Genomic DNA, 18,273 nt, shown 5'->3' with positions numbered 1-18,273 from the left:
AGTTTGTAGGATTGGAGAGAAATTTTATCCTTAAATATCTGAAATTTCACCTTGATGAGCTTTGGTGCACATCTCATTTCATTTATTTTATTGGGTATTGGGGGACACCTTTAATCTGGAAACACAGGGGTTCAGTTCTGGAAATTTTTCCTGCATTATTTATTCAATAATTTCCTTTCTTCAAATTTCTTTGTTACCTTTTTTTTAACTTTCTGATTAGATGTTGGATTTCTAGGAATGAGTCTCAAATTTTCTTATATTTTCTTGACTATTTTCATCTTTTTGGGGGAATATTTCCTTCCTCTTTTTTTTTTTTTTTTTTTGGTGAGGAAGATTGGCCCTGACCTAACATCTGTTGCCAGTCTTCCTCTTTTTTCTTGGGGAAGATTGTTGCTGAGCTAACATCTGTGCCAGTCTTCCTCTATTTTGTCTGTGAGATGCTGCCACAGCCTGGCTTGATGAGCAGTGTGTAAGTCTGTGCCCAGGATCCGAACCTGTGAACCCTGGGCTGCTGAAGTGGAGCATGCAAACTTAACCACTACACCACCAGGCTGGCTGCCCTCTATTTTTTATGATGGTAAAATATACTTAACATAAAATTTACCACTTTAACCATTTTTAAGCGTACAGTTCAGCGGCATCAAGTATATTCACATTGTTGTGCAACCATCACCACCATCCACATCCAGAACCTTCCCATCTTCTCAAATTAAGACTCTGTACCCATTAAACAGTAATTCCCCGTTCCCCTCTTGCTCCAGCCCCTGACAACCACCTTTCTATTTTTTTCTCTATGAATTTGACTACTCTAGGTACCTCATATAAGTGGAATCATACAATATTCGTCATTTTCTGACTGACTTATTTCCCTTAGCGGAATGTCTTCAAGGTTCATCTATGTTGTAAATATGTCAGAATTTCCCTTTCTTTTAAAGAATGAATAATATTCCACTGTAGATACATACCACATTTTATTTATCCATTCATCTGTCAACGGACATTTGAGTTGCTTTCATATTTTTGATTTTTTCACTTCTTTGAGATCCTCTCAAATTTCACTTCTAATCTTTCCACTGTTCTTTTCGTACTTTCTACCCTCATATTTATAATTCCCAAGAGCTCTGTTTTGCTTTTCTGATTGTTTTACTTTTTTTCCAACCTGTTGTTCTTTGTGGACACAACATGGTTTCTTATTTCTCTGAGGTGGTTAATCATCTATTCTTGACGTTTTCTTCTACTTCTTGAATTATTTATTTCCTTACATTTCATTTCTTCTGTAAACCACAGGTCTCTTAATTCAGAAGAATTTCCCAAATGCCTGATAATCTTTGACTGCTTGTTCTTATTTGAAAGTGAGATGCTGAAAAACTTCTTAGAAGTTTTGTGTATGAGGATGGGGCTTGTCAACGGGCGGGCATCCTGGGACGACTGGGTGGGAATGTCATCATTTCTCTGGAGGAATTCTAAATGTTTGTATCTGTAGGTTGTTTCTTTTGGTATGGACACATCCTTGGAGAAAAATTCTCCAATATCCTGCCTGGATGCCAGGGTAAGAGTGCCAAGTGGGGGCAGGGGGTAGAGGCTTCCTTGTTCAATATGCAGACTTCCCATTAATCCTCTGTTTTCAGTATGGCACCTCAGCTTTACACTTAGCTGTGTCTGGTGTCTAGAGCCATTCTGTTTGCCTGGAACATTTCTTCTTCCAGATCCAGGAGGGCAGAGACCTTGCTGATCTTATTTACCACTTGACAGAGGTAAAAGAGTAGACCAATGCCTGGAATAGAGCCCGGCATATAATAGGTGCTCAACAAATATTTGTCAAATTCTGTTTAATCTCACCAAAGAGCAAATCTCCCATCTTCCATCAGGGCTGTTGAGGAAGTAGGTGCCTACTACATGGGGTGGTAGATGATCTCTGGTAGTTTAATGACTTCTTAAACAGACTTTCAAGCATTCCTCCTCTCTTCAGCCCTAATCTTTATTCCTACCTTCAAAGGTGAGATCTTCAATTGGTATCTCCAATTTCTGAGACTTTCTAGAGTTTTGCAGCGAAAATTGACTTTATTCTTGTCGACTCTTTTCTTCAGGATGTAGATTTCAGTGTTATCTACTCTGTAAAGTGAGTCAATGCTCAACCAGCCATTTTCCATCTTCTAAAATTTTGTCACCTCTCTCATTTCTTTTCCTGTTCTAATTTGTCCCTGGGTGTTTGTTCCTTCTTAAATTCGCTTACTATCATTTTAAGAAGTTTCAGACGGGAGTAGAGAGAAGCTAGTGTGTTCAATACTCCATGCTTAACCAAAGGTCTTCCTTGTTTACTTGTATATGATTTACCTTAGCATTAATATTTACCTTTAGGCTGCAACGATGATTTATCCCAATGACATATTTACTGGTCACTGCTTTTATTCTTATCAAATTTTCTAGTCTCAATAAAAACAGAAAAACTGCTACTGGAAAAGGCAATGACTTGTATCCTTAAAATATGCACATCATCATCTTCTTCTTCGTCATCATCATCATCAATACTTATTGAGTTCTGGCTGTGTTCTAGGCAATGAGATGAAAACATTTAACTTTTACAATTTAATCTCCACAACAGCACTTGAGTAGGTACTATCATAACCCTCTCTTTACGGGGTTGAAAACCAAGCCTCAGAAATATTGAGACAGTCGCCGGAAATCACAGATGTAGAAAATAACAGAAAAGGATTTGAACCTCAACGGTTGGCCTCTAGACAGGATAAGTAGATGTGAAGGAGATGTTCTGATAAAAGAAGGCTTATAAATCACCCAATCAAAAGTCATTAGCTATTTTATATCCACACCTAGAGCGATCCAATTGGTTCAACTGTGCAAATGATTGTATCATGACGTCACCAAGAATGGAGGCTCAGTATGGACTCAACTCCAATCTCTTGAGCCAGGTAGCAAATTCCAGCTACAAAACCAACAGACAGTGAACACAACCTAAAGTTGCCAACACTCCTGCAACTTGCCTGAAGCCTTTCTTCTTCCAGATCCAGGAGGGCAGAGGCCTTGCTGATCTTCTCTACCACTTGATAGAGGTAGAGGGGTAGACCAATACCTGGAACAGAGCCTGGCATACAAGAGGTGCTCAGCAAATATTTGTTGAATGAACATTCTTTCTCCAGGGTCAAAAGCCATATGAAAATTATGCAGTTCCTTTCAGATGGAATAAACAGAGACAACCAGAGGCAAGTAGGAGGACGATGATGAATGAGCCCTGAAAGCCAGCCTGGGCTCCACTTTCCAAGCTGTGTCCCCTGGTGCAGGGCTGCATCTGCATGGAGGAGGGGTGCCATTTTCAAATCCAAACAAACATGCAATATGGCTAGCAGTGGCCCAGGCTCGGGGGAAATTCTTGAGATATGTGTCCCTGAAATTGAATACAGGTTAAGTGTGCTTTCCACAAATAGACTTTCAAAACATGGAGAAGCAAAGATTTCTGTGTTCGTGCCATGGGCAGTGCTTGTCTCACCAATGTTCTGATACAGCCAGCCATGTTGTACTGATTGTGGTGCACTGCCTCACAACCTCCAGGATTGTCCTAGCTCCGCATGGGGTGGTGGAAAGACCACACACGCCCCCAGCTTGAAGAACCCTCCTCTCAAACGTATATTTTTCGAAGTAGTTTTATTATTGCCCAGCACCCACTCCAACTTTGTAATTTTGTAGAAGACCCCTCAGGCTTGGTTTGATAAAGATATTGATTGATTTTAGATTGCTGGTTCTTTTTACACTTCTGGGAACTAGTTGTTTCTAGCCTTGTCAATATTTTCCATATGTCCATGGAATTTATATCATTTTGCATTTATCTCAATTTGCATTATCTTACAGTGTTTCTTGATTGGGGTGCTAGTGATGTTTGGGGTAGCTCAATTCTTCACTGGGGCCACATCTCCAGCCTTGCAGGACCTTAATACTATTAGCCCTTTCCAACAGATGCCAGGAGTGCCCCAAATCATTGAGACGCTACAGCTGCCCCCCAACATTTCCAAATGCCTCCATGGGGAATGGCACCACTCCTGGCAATGGTGTGCCTGAATTTATCACAAATGACAGAGAATTGAGATTTGAAAATAGCCAGGACTGAATATCACAAGACACCCTAGGGAGAGCCCACACCTGGCAGAGTTGGTCAGCTGCCTTCCTCCTGCACACTCTTCCTCTTCCTCTATGTCCTTGGACTTCAAAGTCTTTATCATGAAAATTGTCAAGCCCAGATCGGCACTGTTTCAACGGGAAAACTCTACCAGTGCCTCAGAGGGAGTGCAATGAGGAGGGTGTAGGAAGCTCTTTTTAGAATTTGGGTTTCACTTATTGGATGCTATGTTGTTTTCATACATGACAAATGATGTTTCCAGGCCCCCCGCTATCCATCGGTGTGACAATTATTGCACGTACCTGGCACAATGCTGGGGGCTTGACGTGCTTTATTCTGTTTCATCCTGACAAAGGTTTGCTCAACTTAAAACGCTTTTCACATTTGCCTTTTCTAGAGGAAGAAACCAAGGCTTTAAAAGGGTATGAAATTTGCCTATAGTCAACTTTCCGACTCTAGTATATGTGTTCTGACAGTAGAATGGTCTCTTGCTGTAAAACTATTGAAAAGGCTTGAGGGAGGGAATGCGGAGGAGAGGGTCAGAAAAAGAGGCTCCTACTCAAAGCACGTACACAGCTTATCCCCTAGGACGCACCAAATGGCATCGTTAGTATCCGACCCGGCACCACCACCAGCTGGAGCGTTAGCTCGTCTCAGACCAATGGGGGAAAAACCCTTTGCAGGCAGTTTTCTAAGTGGCACTGGGAAAGGGGTGTCTAGGCTGCTGACTCATTAACAAAGCGGGATAGAACGTGGGCACCAGTGCCAGCCAGAGAGTCTGCTGCTGCCTGGAGAATTTGGCTGCCACCTCCTCCCCAGCTTCCTCCAGACGGGATGTCTCTGGAGAGGAAGGAAGAGAGGAAACTGGCTGGTTGGTCCTAAGGAACCTGATATGGTGGCTTCCTTCCGGGGCTCCAGTATGGGGCAAAAGCAGCAGGTGTAAAGCAGACATCGTGATCCATTAACATCATTCATTCATTCATTCATACATGCATTCGTTTCATTGTATTTATTGAGCATCTACCACCTGCCAGATTCTTTTCTAGGTGCTGAAGATACAGCAATAAACAAGACCTACAAATACCCCTATCTCATGGACCTTATGTTCTAATGAGGCACACGGACACTAAGCATATTATTAAGTAAAATAATACATGAGATGGAGAGAAGTGGTTTGGGCAAAAAGCAGCAGGGAAGAGAGAATACACCTTGTGGGGTCTGATTTTTAAACAGTGACCAGAGAAGGCCTCAGGAAGTGACATTTGAGTAAAGACCCCAATAATGACACCATGCTGGGCACTGTTGCAAGCGTTTTGCAATTGTTATCTCGTTAATACTCACAACTACCCCAAGAACTATGGCTTTGATTATTCCCATTTTACAGACAATGAGACTGAGGTTAAGAGAGAGGCAGTGATTTCCAGAGACCATACAGCTGGTATGTGTTGGAAATAGGATTTTGAACCCAGGCAGTTGGAACTTCAATGCCTGCACACTGGAATTTTGGTGTAGACAGCCTACAAATGGGGTTTGGGAAAGGGCAACTTGCCCATGCAAATGAGGTCTCTGTGGGTACCCACGAAGCGAATAGGTGCCACCCTTGGGTAAGTGTGGACGGACTCGAACGGGGGCAGGGAGCAGTGGTTCTAGATCTTCACGGAGCTGAATTCGGACTCTCGGGTCTGTGGCTGGGGAGTTCGGTCGCCTAGCTGCAGGCGGAGTGGGCCGGTGGGGGAGGGAGCTCACGGCAGGGTTGTCCCGGGACAGACGGAACTTCACCCCGCCGCCACCCCGGGCCAGCTGCTCCAGTCAATAAGGCAAGGATCTCGCGGGCGCTCGTTGCCCTCCTGGTGGGATTCGCGCGGGAGTTCCTAAGAGGCCTGAAGACGGCCGCGGAGGCGAGCTCCGGAGGGCGGCCTGGAAGCACCAGCTGCCTCTCCTCCAGAGAGGCGCGCAGTTCGAGGGGCCGGCGCGCAAAGGGCGCGCGGGGGCCGCACAGAGCGCGGAGTCCCCACTGCATTCCCTGGAGCGCCCCGGGCGGGCACAGGACAGTGGCCTGGAGGGGCTCCTGGGAGCCCTTGGGGGACGCCAAGAAAGGTGAAGTTAGGGTCTGTGCGCAGCAAAAGAGGGAGGAACTACAACGTGCTGGGGTAGAAAGAGTAAAAGAGAGGCGAGCTCGCACATTGCTGGCGAGAGGGGCACCGGGGGCGTCCAAGAAAGGCCGGGAGAGAGACCGGGCGCGCTGGAAAAAAGGGGCCTAGAGAGTGCAGGAGAGAGCCAAGGAGAGGGAGCTGGCATAGGAAGAAGCGGGAAGGAACTGTTGCCCCAGAGAGAGCGGGCCAAAGCACGAGGCCAGGGGTCAAGGAGAGGGCATGGGGAATCGCTTGGGAATCCTCAGAGAGTGGCTGAGGCGGCGCCCTGGGCGCAGCAAAGAGAGAAAGGACTGTAGTATGCTAAAAGACAGAGACAGGCGTGGATTCTGGAGAGCGGGAGCACCCGGCGCGGCAAGGAGGGGGGCGCAAAGCCAGCGCGCTCAGAGAATGGGGCGTGCTGTTGCCTGCAAGAGTGGTGCGCTCTGAGGCTCTGGAAAAACGAGTTGAGAAGAACCGGACGAATGCCCAGGAATGTCGGAGGAGGCAGAGAGAGAAGACGCAAAGTTCAAGGAAGAACTTCCCCGGGTTGGAGAGGGAGTGCACCATGGGCGCACTGGAAAGCTGTCCTGGGGGAGATTTGATCAGGGCTCTGAGCGCGACAAGGAGCGCACAGGAGGCGCTGATGGTTGAGGGGAGAGTTCCTAGACCCTGAGGAGGCGCGGAAGACAAAAAACTCAAGGCGCGCGAGGACGTGAAGAAGGGAGCCGAGGAGAGCGCGCGGGGTCCCCAAGCGCAACGCCACCCACGTCTCTCCTTCCTGGCTGCTCCTGGTCCTAACCCACTCACCATGATGGAGAAGACGAAAGCCACGATGTTGATGGGGTACGCGGGGCAAAAACACGAGACGACGGCGAGCCACAGGTAGCTCTTGGGCGTGGGCACATCCTCCTCGGTCTTGTCATCCTCAGTGTTGGCCTCGGGACTGCTGTCCAAAGCCCTCTTGAAGTCCGAGCTGGGGGCGTACTGAGACATGGACGAGGCCGGCGGCGCAGGGAGGGCGGAGGAGCGCACGGTCGGCGCGGTGTGGGACTCTGGCCGCCGGCTTGTGGCGAGGCTCTGAAAAGCCAGCGGCGCCGGGCTCAAGGGAGACGTGACCTCACCCCTCTTGCGTCCTCCTACTTGCACCCGCCCGGGCTCCGGGACCTGGGCCAAGAGCTTGGGCACAAGAGGGAGGGAGGGAGGGAGCAAGGGAGTGAGAGGAGGCGGCAGGGAAGAGAGAGGGAGGCTGTCAGCCCGAGAAACAGGGGAAAGGCACTCTTGGACCGACACCCCCAGAGACCATCAGACAGACTCACAGACTCCGGAATAAAAGGAGGCTCAGGGAAGGGGAAAGCGAAGGCCCTTTAAGTTACAAACTGGCCAGGCTGCGAGCTGAAGATGACCAGCTCATTTTTTTAAGCCGCTGAATTTGAATACATTCCACGTGATAGGGAGAAGGCGAAATCCTATCAAGGTGGCAGCGGACTTTCTACCGCTTCTTGACTTCAACAATTTTCTTCCCCTGGCTCCATCTCTTCTTCTACTCAGACCCTGAACATGGGGCCCCGGTCATTTCTCTTCCCTGACAGGTGGGCAGGGAGCAAGGTGCTCAGCTTTGGGCCCAACCCTTCACACACTGCACGGGGCCTCTGGAGACTGGAGTCAATACAGCCTGGCATTGGGCACGACCCAGCCAGAGCCTGCCCTGGTACCCCCGACTTTTTCCTGAGTGTGGGAACAAGGAATCCTTCTCCTCTTCACGTTTCCACCTACAGGGCCCCTGGAGAGAGAAGCAGGTAGATCTGGCTGGTGTAGACGACCCAGGCAGTTAATTGGGATGGAGAGAAGTGAGACGGATCCATTTTAGGAAGTGGGATGAGGATAGCAATTGCATCCATATTTAAGCAATTTATGAAAGGGGGCATGGACCAGGACTGAGGCTCTGAACCCAGACAGAGCTGGGAAATTGTCACATCTGAGTTGAATGACCTCAGGGAAGTCTCTTCACCTTGCTGAGCTCCAGTTTCCTCATCTGAAAAAAGTGAAATAATGAGTTCCTGCCTCCTGGGGACATTGTGAAGACTCTATGAGGTTGCACGTCAAGCCAGGTGAATCTATGTGCTCATAAATGTTAGCTCTTCTTAGGATGCTATTTCCCCTGAATATAGTCCTTATACAGCATCTCAGACCCAAGATCCATGGCTGCGAATATTTTGCCAAAAATCCAGATATTCCGAGCTGGCAGGACCGCAAAGATGCAAATAATTTTATTATGCACCATCTCAAAAACAGTTACTCACATCATCATACTTGAAAGTATTAATCATCTGCTTGGCTTTCTCAGAACATGAACTGATTATCTCAGATGCTCTCACTTACTTCCTGGGGCCATACTGATTTAGTTGTCTGCCTCCCTCATTGGACTTCAAATTCCCAGAGGGAGGGGACCATCCTGCTCATCTTTGTGTCAGCACCTGGCACAGTGCCTGAAACAAAGTATGTGCTTAGTATAGCTTGCTGGATGAACACACGAAGATGAAATAGTACCTTCTTGACTGTACCTTCTCCCCCATTTTTGTTGGTTAATCAGGTGGGAATAAACCAAAGAATTAGGTTCATCTACTGAGTTCTCAACCAAGGCTTTGCATTGACTATTCCCTCTGCTAGAAATGCTGTTCCCCCAGACTATCACCTGGCTGCTCTTTTTTATTTCTCAGCTGTCAGCTCACATCTTACTTTTGCAGAGAGAGATCTTCTCTTTAGATTTATCTAGTGTAGGTCCTTGTAATTATTCTATATTTTACCGGCTTTTTGGGTGGCATGTATCGCTGTCATAATTTGTTTGTTTACTTATTTTCTGCCTGTTCTTTCTCTAGCCTATAAACTCTGGAACCCATTCAGAGCTATATTTCCAGCACTTCAAATTGTCCTGGCACATAGTAGGGATGCAAGAAATATTTCTTGAATGAATGGATCAGAATTAACTGAGAGCATTGAAAAAATGATTTCCCGATCTTGACCAAGACCTACCTGAATTAGAATTTCCCAGGGTGGCACCCCAGAAATCTGTATTTGTAATGCCTGAGAGATCTGTATTTTTAGAACACTCCCCAGTGATTTTGATGCAACCGAACATTTTCTCAAATCCCGATACTGTCTCTAGTTCTTAGGACGTGGTCCTGGACCTTTAGTTTGGAGATCCCCTCAAACTCAGTGTGTCAAAGGTAAGAGTGTCTAACCCAAGAGCCTGCTTCTCAAGGCTCCGTCCTTGGCTGATCGGTGCTGCTCACTTCGCCAACCTTCTGTCCTGCCAATCCTCTTCTCTTACTATGCTCCAGTTACATAGGCTCCCTTTTATTTTCCTTTCTCAAATATACCTAGTCTTTTATTATCCTAGGGTCTTACACCCACTGTTCCTTCCTCCTGGAATGCCTCCCCTCCTGTCTTCACCCGTGGGCTCCTTCTCATCTTTCAGGACCTATCGCCTCACGTGTTACCTCCTGAGAGAGTCCTTTCTCGACTGTTATGTCTAAAGTTGCCTTCTGTTCTCTTATTCTCTATCTCATTACTCTGTTTATTCCTTCAACACAGTTAGCACAACCAGAAATTGTCTTGTTTATTTACTTGTTTATTATCTGTTGTTTCTCTCCCCCACTAGAAGTTAAGTTCACAAGGGCAGAGATTTTTTTTCTGCTTGGTTCACCGTGGTGTCCCCGTGCCCAGAACAGTTCCTGGCCCTTAGTAGGTGCTCAAGAGATATTCATCGAATCAATCAACTGTGCACTTAGTCACCCGAGTTAAGAACTCAGGAGTATTATTGTTCTCTTTCCTTCAGCCTCTGCATGGATGATTCATCGAACCCTATTGCTTCCGTCTCACTCATGAGTCTTCAGTCCATCTTCTTTTTGCCATCACAATGGCCATTGTTCCAACTGCCACTCTTATCAGCAGTGAAAAGGCTCAATGCGTGCTGTCTGAGCCATATTTGTGGTATGAGGCTGGTGAGTTTAGTTGGTGTGACTCAGCCCAAGGTTTGGATACCAAATGGAATTTTACTCTTTCAAGGTCAAGAATGGTACTGTCCACTCCAACTCACATATGCCATCCAGGGAAATACAAAAGAAGGGGTCGTGGACTCAGCATAGCCCATCTCCTCTGTAAGAAAGCAGCTGTTCAACACTGGTCCAACACTCTGGAATTATCAAACATTTACTGACTACCTACTGTGTGCGCTCAATGCCTTCCCCGGATGCACCATCTCATTTAATTCCTGCAGCACCATTTGTGAGGTAGGTAGAGAGGTTTCCTTCTTACAGATGAGGAAACCCAGGATGAGGTGGGTAAAGAAACTTGTGTAAGATCTTATAGCTAAGTGGAAGTGCCAGGATTTGAACCAGGTCTAGGATATTTGTTCAGTGAGCAGCTTCAGGCAAGAGAGTTAGGTGGACGTCCTGAAGTTTGCTGGAGTTATCATATTCTTCTCTGGAAGGATGGATTAATAGCTTTTTGACTGATCTAAAATGTAGCAGTGAAATTGCAATCACTTGAAATATTTACAATTAAATTGAAAATAAAGTGCCCACACCAGAAAGTGTAATGTATATGGCGCTGGTTCTGGAAGGATGCATTAGACCACTTAGTAGGGGTTTCAGCTCTAATTTCCTCAGCATCACTAATTTTCTCTTGAGTGGTCAGCTTATTGCTCTTGAATGAACCCTACTGGCTGATTGCTTGATGATGCGGCAATAACTTCCCTCTTTTAAAATGGGAGGAGAAAGCTATTTCCTCATAGCCTGTCCAAGAGAGGCGAAAGACTTACTGTAGCATTCTAGATACTGATGTAGCAACTTACCTTTTTCGACCTCTGAAAAAGTTTCATTTCCAAATGTAAAAGTAATATATATTCATTCTAGAAAAGTTGGAAAATGAATAAAAGTATAAATAAGAAGAGATATCACCTGTATCCTACCATCCAGTGGTAACCATCACAAAAATAAGGGAACATTTCCTTCTAGTTCTCTTTCTACATGTTTTTTCCCCTCAATAAAATGGGATTACATACAATTTTGTTTTCTATTTTTCTCGCTCAATGTTATATCACTGTTAACCTTATTTGTAGATATTTTCATATTCTGTGTAATTTCCCATTGATTAGATGAATTATTATTTATGTAACCATTCCCTGATCATTAGGTATTTAGGTTATTTTTAGTGGGTTTTTGTTGTTAAACAAAACATGAAAAATGCTATGATGGACATCTTTTGTACCCAATCATCAACGTTTGTGGTCATTTCTTTGTGACTCATGATCTTACAGGGTAGATGTCGGTCTTTGAAAGGGCAGAGAAAACTCAGATTGAATTATAAGATATGTCTCAAAGGTAAAATTAAAATTTAGGCCAAAGAAACAATCACAGATTCAACGGACTACAGAAATGAGATGATTCAAATGAGATAAAATGAGATGGATTCAAAGAACAACTTCTCAATGCCAAATGGATCCCTAGATCTATAATATTCAATGGAGAGATGTTGAATCTATGCTTTTCGATCTTAGCTATGTCTAGGATTTCAAAATAGAAGGAGGGAGGAAGGGAGAGACAGAGGGAAAGAGGGAGGGAGAAAAAAAGAGAGAGAGAGAGATTGAGTCTGCTGCTCTGTGAAAATACAAGAGAAAGTTTCCAGATCTTTAGGACTGGTAAGAAGTCAAATGCATTTGCTGCCAAATTTTACATTAGTCTTGTGCATCAGCCTTTAGCAGTCTCAGAGTAACTGCTGTGGTCTCAGGGGTTTGCTACAAAAGAATAGTGTCTTTTTGGCTAATATTATTAGAAAACCACTTACCTTTCCAGTTTCCAACAATTTTGATCCTCTCACAAGAGGGGAAAAAAACAGCAAAACAGGGGAGAGGGAGTATGAGGGAGAAATGGATTCTGTGCTGTTCATTTTTTTAAACCACGCCTTTTAATGAAACCACTTCAGGACAGACAGGCATTAAACATGAACTTTCTCAGACTTAAAATGCAACCCTTTTCCAATTCGTCCTCCGTTGTACCGGAGAACACTATCCATCCTGTCACTTTTCTTGCTGATTGGATGATATATATATATATATAGCAATATATTGATAATATATAATAATGATAACGCTGTGTTTTGGACTATATTCTGCAACTCATGGGTGAATCACTCAATAATTAGCTAATTTTTTTGGATGAAGTATAATTGACACACAATATTATATTAGTTTCAGGTGTACAACATAGTGAGTCAACCTTTTTATACAATAATTAGTGAATATTATGACAGTGATCATAGAAATCAGAAGAAATCATCCATACCCCATTATATCAGCCATTGACATTTTCCGTGCTCCTTTCTGGTCCTTGTTTATATCCAGGTACATCCCACACACGACATGAAAGTGTTTGCACAATTTTGTATCTTGATTTTTTAAAACTTAATGCTCCACACTAAACCCTTCTTCCCACGTTATGATCCTCTGCTGAATCATTTTTGATGATTTTAGTAACCTTATGATAATTTAACTGTTTTTCTCTTCCTGAGTAATTTTGGAGCTCCAACATCTTTTGTGTCAAAAATAAGGAAGAAGGGAATTTTAGTGATGCTCACAAACCTTCTTCCCTTCCTTCCTTCTCTCACTGCCCTACCCAGGAAAGTATCTTGGCCTCATTGGATGAAATGGAGACATTCAAAGCGGATCTTCCCTAGCTGACTGCGCCGGAGGAGGGTGAGAGGTCTCCCGAAGCAGAATCGTTTCCAAAGAATCTGGGCTCGAAGACACTCAGGGTCTGAAATGCTGAAAGCTGAAGTGTGGAATTGCAACTTGGAGTAAGGGGGGGTGGAGGTACCTGGCATGACAGATGAGCAGGCTTGGTCTGGAGAGAGTGTTAGGAAGACTGAAATGGAGTAGACGAGAATGACACTTGTGTGTGGACTAGAGAGAGAGAGCTGAGTCTCTGTGTTTGGGCTGTCTATTTGGTGCACTTGAGTTGAGGAGACCAGAGGCTCTGGTCTTGTCAACCTGTATCACGCTCCATTAGTTAAGTCTTTTTATTTATTCAAAAATATTTATTTGAGAAGCTACCATGTGTCAGGCACTATTTTGGGTGTTGGAGATATGGTGGCAAATAAGAGACCCATGATCTCTACTCTACGGACAAACAAGATACGTACAATCTGTGAGGAAGGGAGTAAACAGAATAATGTGTTATGAGTTGGGTCAGTGGAGTACGTTAGATGGAATGGCTGGAGAAGGGATGCTGGATACATTTTGTTGAACCACTCTCCACCTTTCTTCATGCTGTCCTCTGGCCTGGCAGACTATCTTGAATGTTCTACATCCAGGCCTAGCAAACTATGGCCCACTGCCTATTTTTGTAAATAAATTTTTATTGTAACACAGCCACACTCATTCATTTATTTATGGTCTGTGGCTTTGCTTGTGCTATGTTGTCAGAGTAGTTGTGACACAGATTGCATGGCCCGAAAAACAGAAAATATTTACTCTCTGGCCCTTTACAGAAAAGTTTGCCAACCCCTATTCCATATTAATAGGCTTCTTTGCCCCCTGGTTTCAGATAAGTTTGGCCAATAGGGAATCCTGGCAGGAGAAGGAGGGAGGAGAATGATGTCAGGGTATTTTCCTCCCTGGTACCCTCCTGGCTGAGTTGCTTTGAACTGGTGAATCATTGATTGAAGGTCACAGCTCCTCTGGAGGCAACCCTCTCCAAGGAACTCTCCTCTTGGGTTCCAGAGAGTCATCTACCCACCTTCCCTTCAGGCTAAGAGTGATACCAGCTCCTCTCTTGCTCCTGGGGTACAGCACTATCCCTTCTGGTTCCCCACACCTCTGTAAATAGTTCTCCCTCTAATGTTCTAATGTGAGTGTGCCAACTGAGGCCTGCTGGGTCCATGAATGATTTAGAAGGTCTCCTTGGGGAGGTGACATTTGAGTGGAGATATAATCACTAAGGAGAAGCCGTACATTTGAAGAGCTGAGGGGAGAAGATTCCAGGCAATGGGAATGGCATGTGCAAAGGCCCTGTGGTGGAAAAGAACTCAGGATGCTAAGAAACAGAAAGAAGGGCAGTGAGGGTAGGAGATGGGGTAGGAGAGGTGAGCAGGACAAGACCATGTAGGGCCTTTCCAGCACTAGTAAGGAGTCTGGATTTTATTCTAAGAGCAACAGGAAGCCATTGGACCATTTTAAACCAGATTTTGATGTGAGCTGATTAATGTTCTTTTGGGCTAATTAGTTGCATTAATGAGTTTCCAGATAGAGGGAATGATTAAAATTGACTTTGGGAAATTTGTCGGAAGGAGGATTTATTCCATGAGCTCCAAGAAGAATTAGACAAGCAAGCCTTGAGTCAGGCAGGCACCAGGGCAGATCTGGGAACCTTGCTGTTGCAGTTAGTCTCTTCTCATCCAGCTCCCAGCAACTGATCTCGGCACCTACGGATCCACTTCCAAACTCTTGGGAGAGAGAACCTGGCTTAACTCAGGTCTAATGTCCCTTGGGTTCCAACAGTTGGTGGCCAGTGTGGTGAAGTGAAGGAGTCATCTATTCCTTCATTCATTCACAAATGCTGTGCCGAATGTCTGCCTTGTGCTGTTCTAGGTGGTGAGGGTGCGTATGGTGGTGAGCCAAACGGACCTGTCCCTGCCCTCATGGAGCCTACGGTCTAAGGGGAAGAGAGCCCCTCCTGTCTAGACTATAAAAAAGCAAACAACTTACTTCAAAATGCTCCGTGTGGGCAGGGCCCTTATCTGGTCACAGTTATATGTCCAGAGAATGAACAGAGCCTGGCACAAAGGAGATGCTTAATAAATATTAGTGGGCTGACAGATAATAGCAAGGGACTGACTTAGAAAGGAGAGTCAACGAAGTCCTCGCTGAGAAGTTAACATTTGAGGCCTGTAGCACAAGGAGGAGAAGCCATGTGAGGGGCAGGAGATAAGCTCACTAAGCAGAAGGAATAGCATGAGCGGAGGCTCTGAAGAGAGAAAGTACTTGCACGTGCGTGCATACACACACACAAACACACCCCCCTTAAAGAAAAGAGGAAATGATGTGAACTGGAAACACTCTCTGCAAAGGGATGCAATTCAACAGGCATCTTGGGAAATGGCTGTGACAATCTCTACTTCAGGGCCTCAAGTGGACTAACTGTAAAGTACTTAGTTGCCTTGTGAATGACCAAATCTCAATAACCCCCAAAATGGGCCATTCATGACTGATTTTAAGTGCTTCAAAGTTTGAAGAAGGTGAGAATTTTTTCCTTCCCACACTTATTCTTGTGGTTTCTGAACTACTTTGAGGCAAAAGCACCCAAACTTGGGGGTCACATGAGTTTGGAAATCCTTTTGGGCTGGATTTATGTTACCCTATAATCTCAGTGGAGAGCATGCTTTTTCATCTCTTCTGGTTGCTTTTTCTCTTTGGTCCTCTGAAGCCTCTCCTCCCTGCCCTCTTGTCTTTTTGCCCCTGAGCCCCGGTACCATAGTCCACTGGTTAGAATGATAGAGACTTTCCCTAAAGTACCAACTTTCCCCCCAGAGTTTGTGCACCTGTTATCTGCTCTTCTAAAGAGCAAGGCCCAAATCACTTTCCATCCTAACTGATTTTTTGCCATTATTTGCATATTGTCAAGGGTTATAACATTTACATTTTATTCTCTGTCTTATAGAGAAATTAATTCTTTTGGGCTTTGTCCAAAGGTTACATTGAAACCATCAACTGATAGTTTCAAAGTGTTACATAAATATAATTTGCTGCAGAATCAAGTTATGTCATTGGATTTATAGAGAAAGACTTAATCCTATGTCATTACAGATACGTCCTTCAAAGGAGACATAATTAATAAAAATTTGGACAAGGGAGGATGGGGAGGGGAGAGGATACAGCGTATTGAAGCCTTACAGCTAGCGTTCCTTTTATTATATGCCATCCATTTCATCTAGATTTCGTGTCAATATATTAGATAATTTATCTATTATTTTTAGAGCTGACTTCCTGTTCTAATTTGGGCCATTTGTTTTTGTGCCCACTGCATAGCTATCATCCTGGGATTTGTTTTTATTGCATTCTTGCCTTAATTGCTATAGCTTTATAAAAAGTCTTGATATTTGATAGGACAAATTCAACTACCTTGCTTTCCTTCTTCAAAATTTTCTGGCTGTTCTTGGTCTTTTGTTCTTCCTGATGAAATGTGCTTTTTGATCTCAAGTGCAGAGGGCTGAGTTAATCATACTCCTCAGTCCATTTTATGTATTACCGTTGGCCCCTTCAAGGCTCTGTCCTTGTTTTGTTTTATTTGTTGGCCCCTCCATTATCATGTTCTCTCTCCCTTTCTATGTCTTACCCACTTTCCCTGACTATAGGGACCCACTCAAATGTGTTTAATATATGTGCCTAGATACACGTGTTGTTGTCAAATGGACTTTTTTTTCCCTGTGTGTGTGTTTAAATGATACAAAGAATATCATGCAACAGATATGATTATTTCTTACTTTTTAAAAGCAACATCATGATTTTCAGATATATTTATGTGGCTGTATGTACATTTAGTTAATTCCTTTTAACAGTTGCCTAATATTCCAAAGCATGCATCTGTTACAGTTTACTATTATGTTTCCCCCACTGATGGACGTCTAGTGCTCTTTAGCTCCCCGCTACACAGATGATGTTGCATCCGTGTCACTGTATGGTTCTGTGCAAGAGTTTCTATGGAGTATATATGTTCAGGGGAGGGATTCCTAGGTCCTGGGGCATACATGGATTTACTTTCACTATATACTGCCAGATTGTTCTCTTGAACGAGTGCACCCATTTACACTCCCATTAGCAATGCATGGAGATTCCTGTTACTACCTTACTGTTCAATTTTTGCCAGTCTACTGGGAATAAAGTGATATCTTATTGTTTTAATTTGCATTTCTTTGATTACTAGTGAGATTGGGCATTTCTTCACTTACTTATCAGCCATTCAGTTCTCCCCATCTTCAAATTGTCTGTCAATACCTTTTCCCCAATTCTTCTATTGGAGTTTACATATTTTCTTGCTGATCTTTAATATTCTAGATGTTATATGTTGCAAGCACCTTCTCTTAACTATGTAATGGGTTTTTTTTTTATTTTTGAACAAGAATCCTTAATTTTGATGTACTCAGAACTACCAGTTTTCCACTTATAGTGTGAGATTTTGGATTTTATTTAGTAAGTCCTTTTCCATTTAGAGATCACAGAAATATTCTCTGACAATTTCTTATATCAGATTTCTGGTTTCACGTTTGACATTTGGGTCCTCAAGGAACCGGGAGTTCACCTTCGTAAAGGTCTGAGGTAGGGATCCAGCTTCAGTCTTGTCCAAATAATGAGCTAGTTTCTCCAAATCATTTACAACTACAGATTTGCTTGGTAGCCAGTTCCTACACCAGTACTTCATGGTTTTTATGTTAGGACTTTATACGATGTGGTAACATTTGGTAGAGCGAAACTCTCTCATTGTTTTTATTTGCAAAATTGGCTTAGCCAATTCTTATTAACTTTTAAATAAGCTTCTTGAAACATACTTAAACTTTCGTGGGTGGGGAAAAAATTGTAACATTTTCAAGTCTTCCTGTTTACATATGTTTAGTTAGGACTCTTTTTAGACATTTCATAATGTTTTATAATTTTCTTCTTCAAGGGCTTCTATTCTTAGGTACATTATAATTTTTGTTGCTATTTGAATAGGAAATATTTTTTTCCTACTACATTTTCTAACTGGTAGTTCTTGGGATATAGAAATTTTGCTGATATTTGTATGTTGTTATTGCATGCAGTGATCTTGCTGAACTCTTTCATTGGTTCTCATAGTTTATTTATAGATTCTCTTGTATTTTCTCTGTAGCCAATCCTCTTGGTTGAAGACTTTTCCTCTCTTATTCTTAAACATCATTTATTTTTCTTGTCGTATTGGAGTGGCTAAGATCTCAATTGCAATTTTG

The 18,273-nt window shown here is 43.7% G+C and overlaps 1 protein-coding gene and 1 long non-coding RNA gene across 4 annotated transcripts in view; one reads left to right on the top strand and one right to left on the bottom strand.

Annotated features, from left to right (window-relative positions):
* The window catches only part of TMEM233 (transmembrane protein 233), a 36,265-nt gene extending 28,863 nt beyond the window's left edge, over positions 1–7,402 (bottom strand). For all 3 annotated transcript variants that reach the window (XM_014862428.3, XM_044775779.2, XM_070516161.1), the window contains exon 1: positions 7,066–7,402. In XM_014862428.3, coding sequence (XP_014717914.1) covers positions 7,066–7,251 — 186 coding nt within the window. In that variant the 5' untranslated portion in view covers positions 7,252–7,402. The remainder of the gene's footprint in view (positions 1–7,065) is intronic.
* Positions 7,403–7,464: 62 nt separating this feature from the next.
* LOC123288044 (uncharacterized) lies at positions 7,465–17,386 on the top strand. The gene is made up of 3 exons (XR_006531539.2): positions 7,465–8,366; positions 10,094–10,547; positions 12,934–17,386. It is a non-coding gene; the product is annotated as an uncharacterized lncRNA (long non-coding RNA).
* Positions 17,387–18,273: the final 887 nt, after the last annotated feature.

The sequence above is a fragment of the Equus asinus genome, chromosome 8 (genome assembly GCF_041296235.1).
Source record: "Equus asinus isolate D_3611 breed Donkey chromosome 8, EquAss-T2T_v2, whole genome shotgun sequence".
Classification (NCBI taxonomy): Eukaryota; Metazoa; Chordata; class Mammalia; order Perissodactyla; family Equidae; genus Equus; species Equus asinus.
The sequence above is the reverse complement of the archived record's forward strand: the minus strand, read 5'-3'. Positions and strand labels throughout refer to the sequence as shown.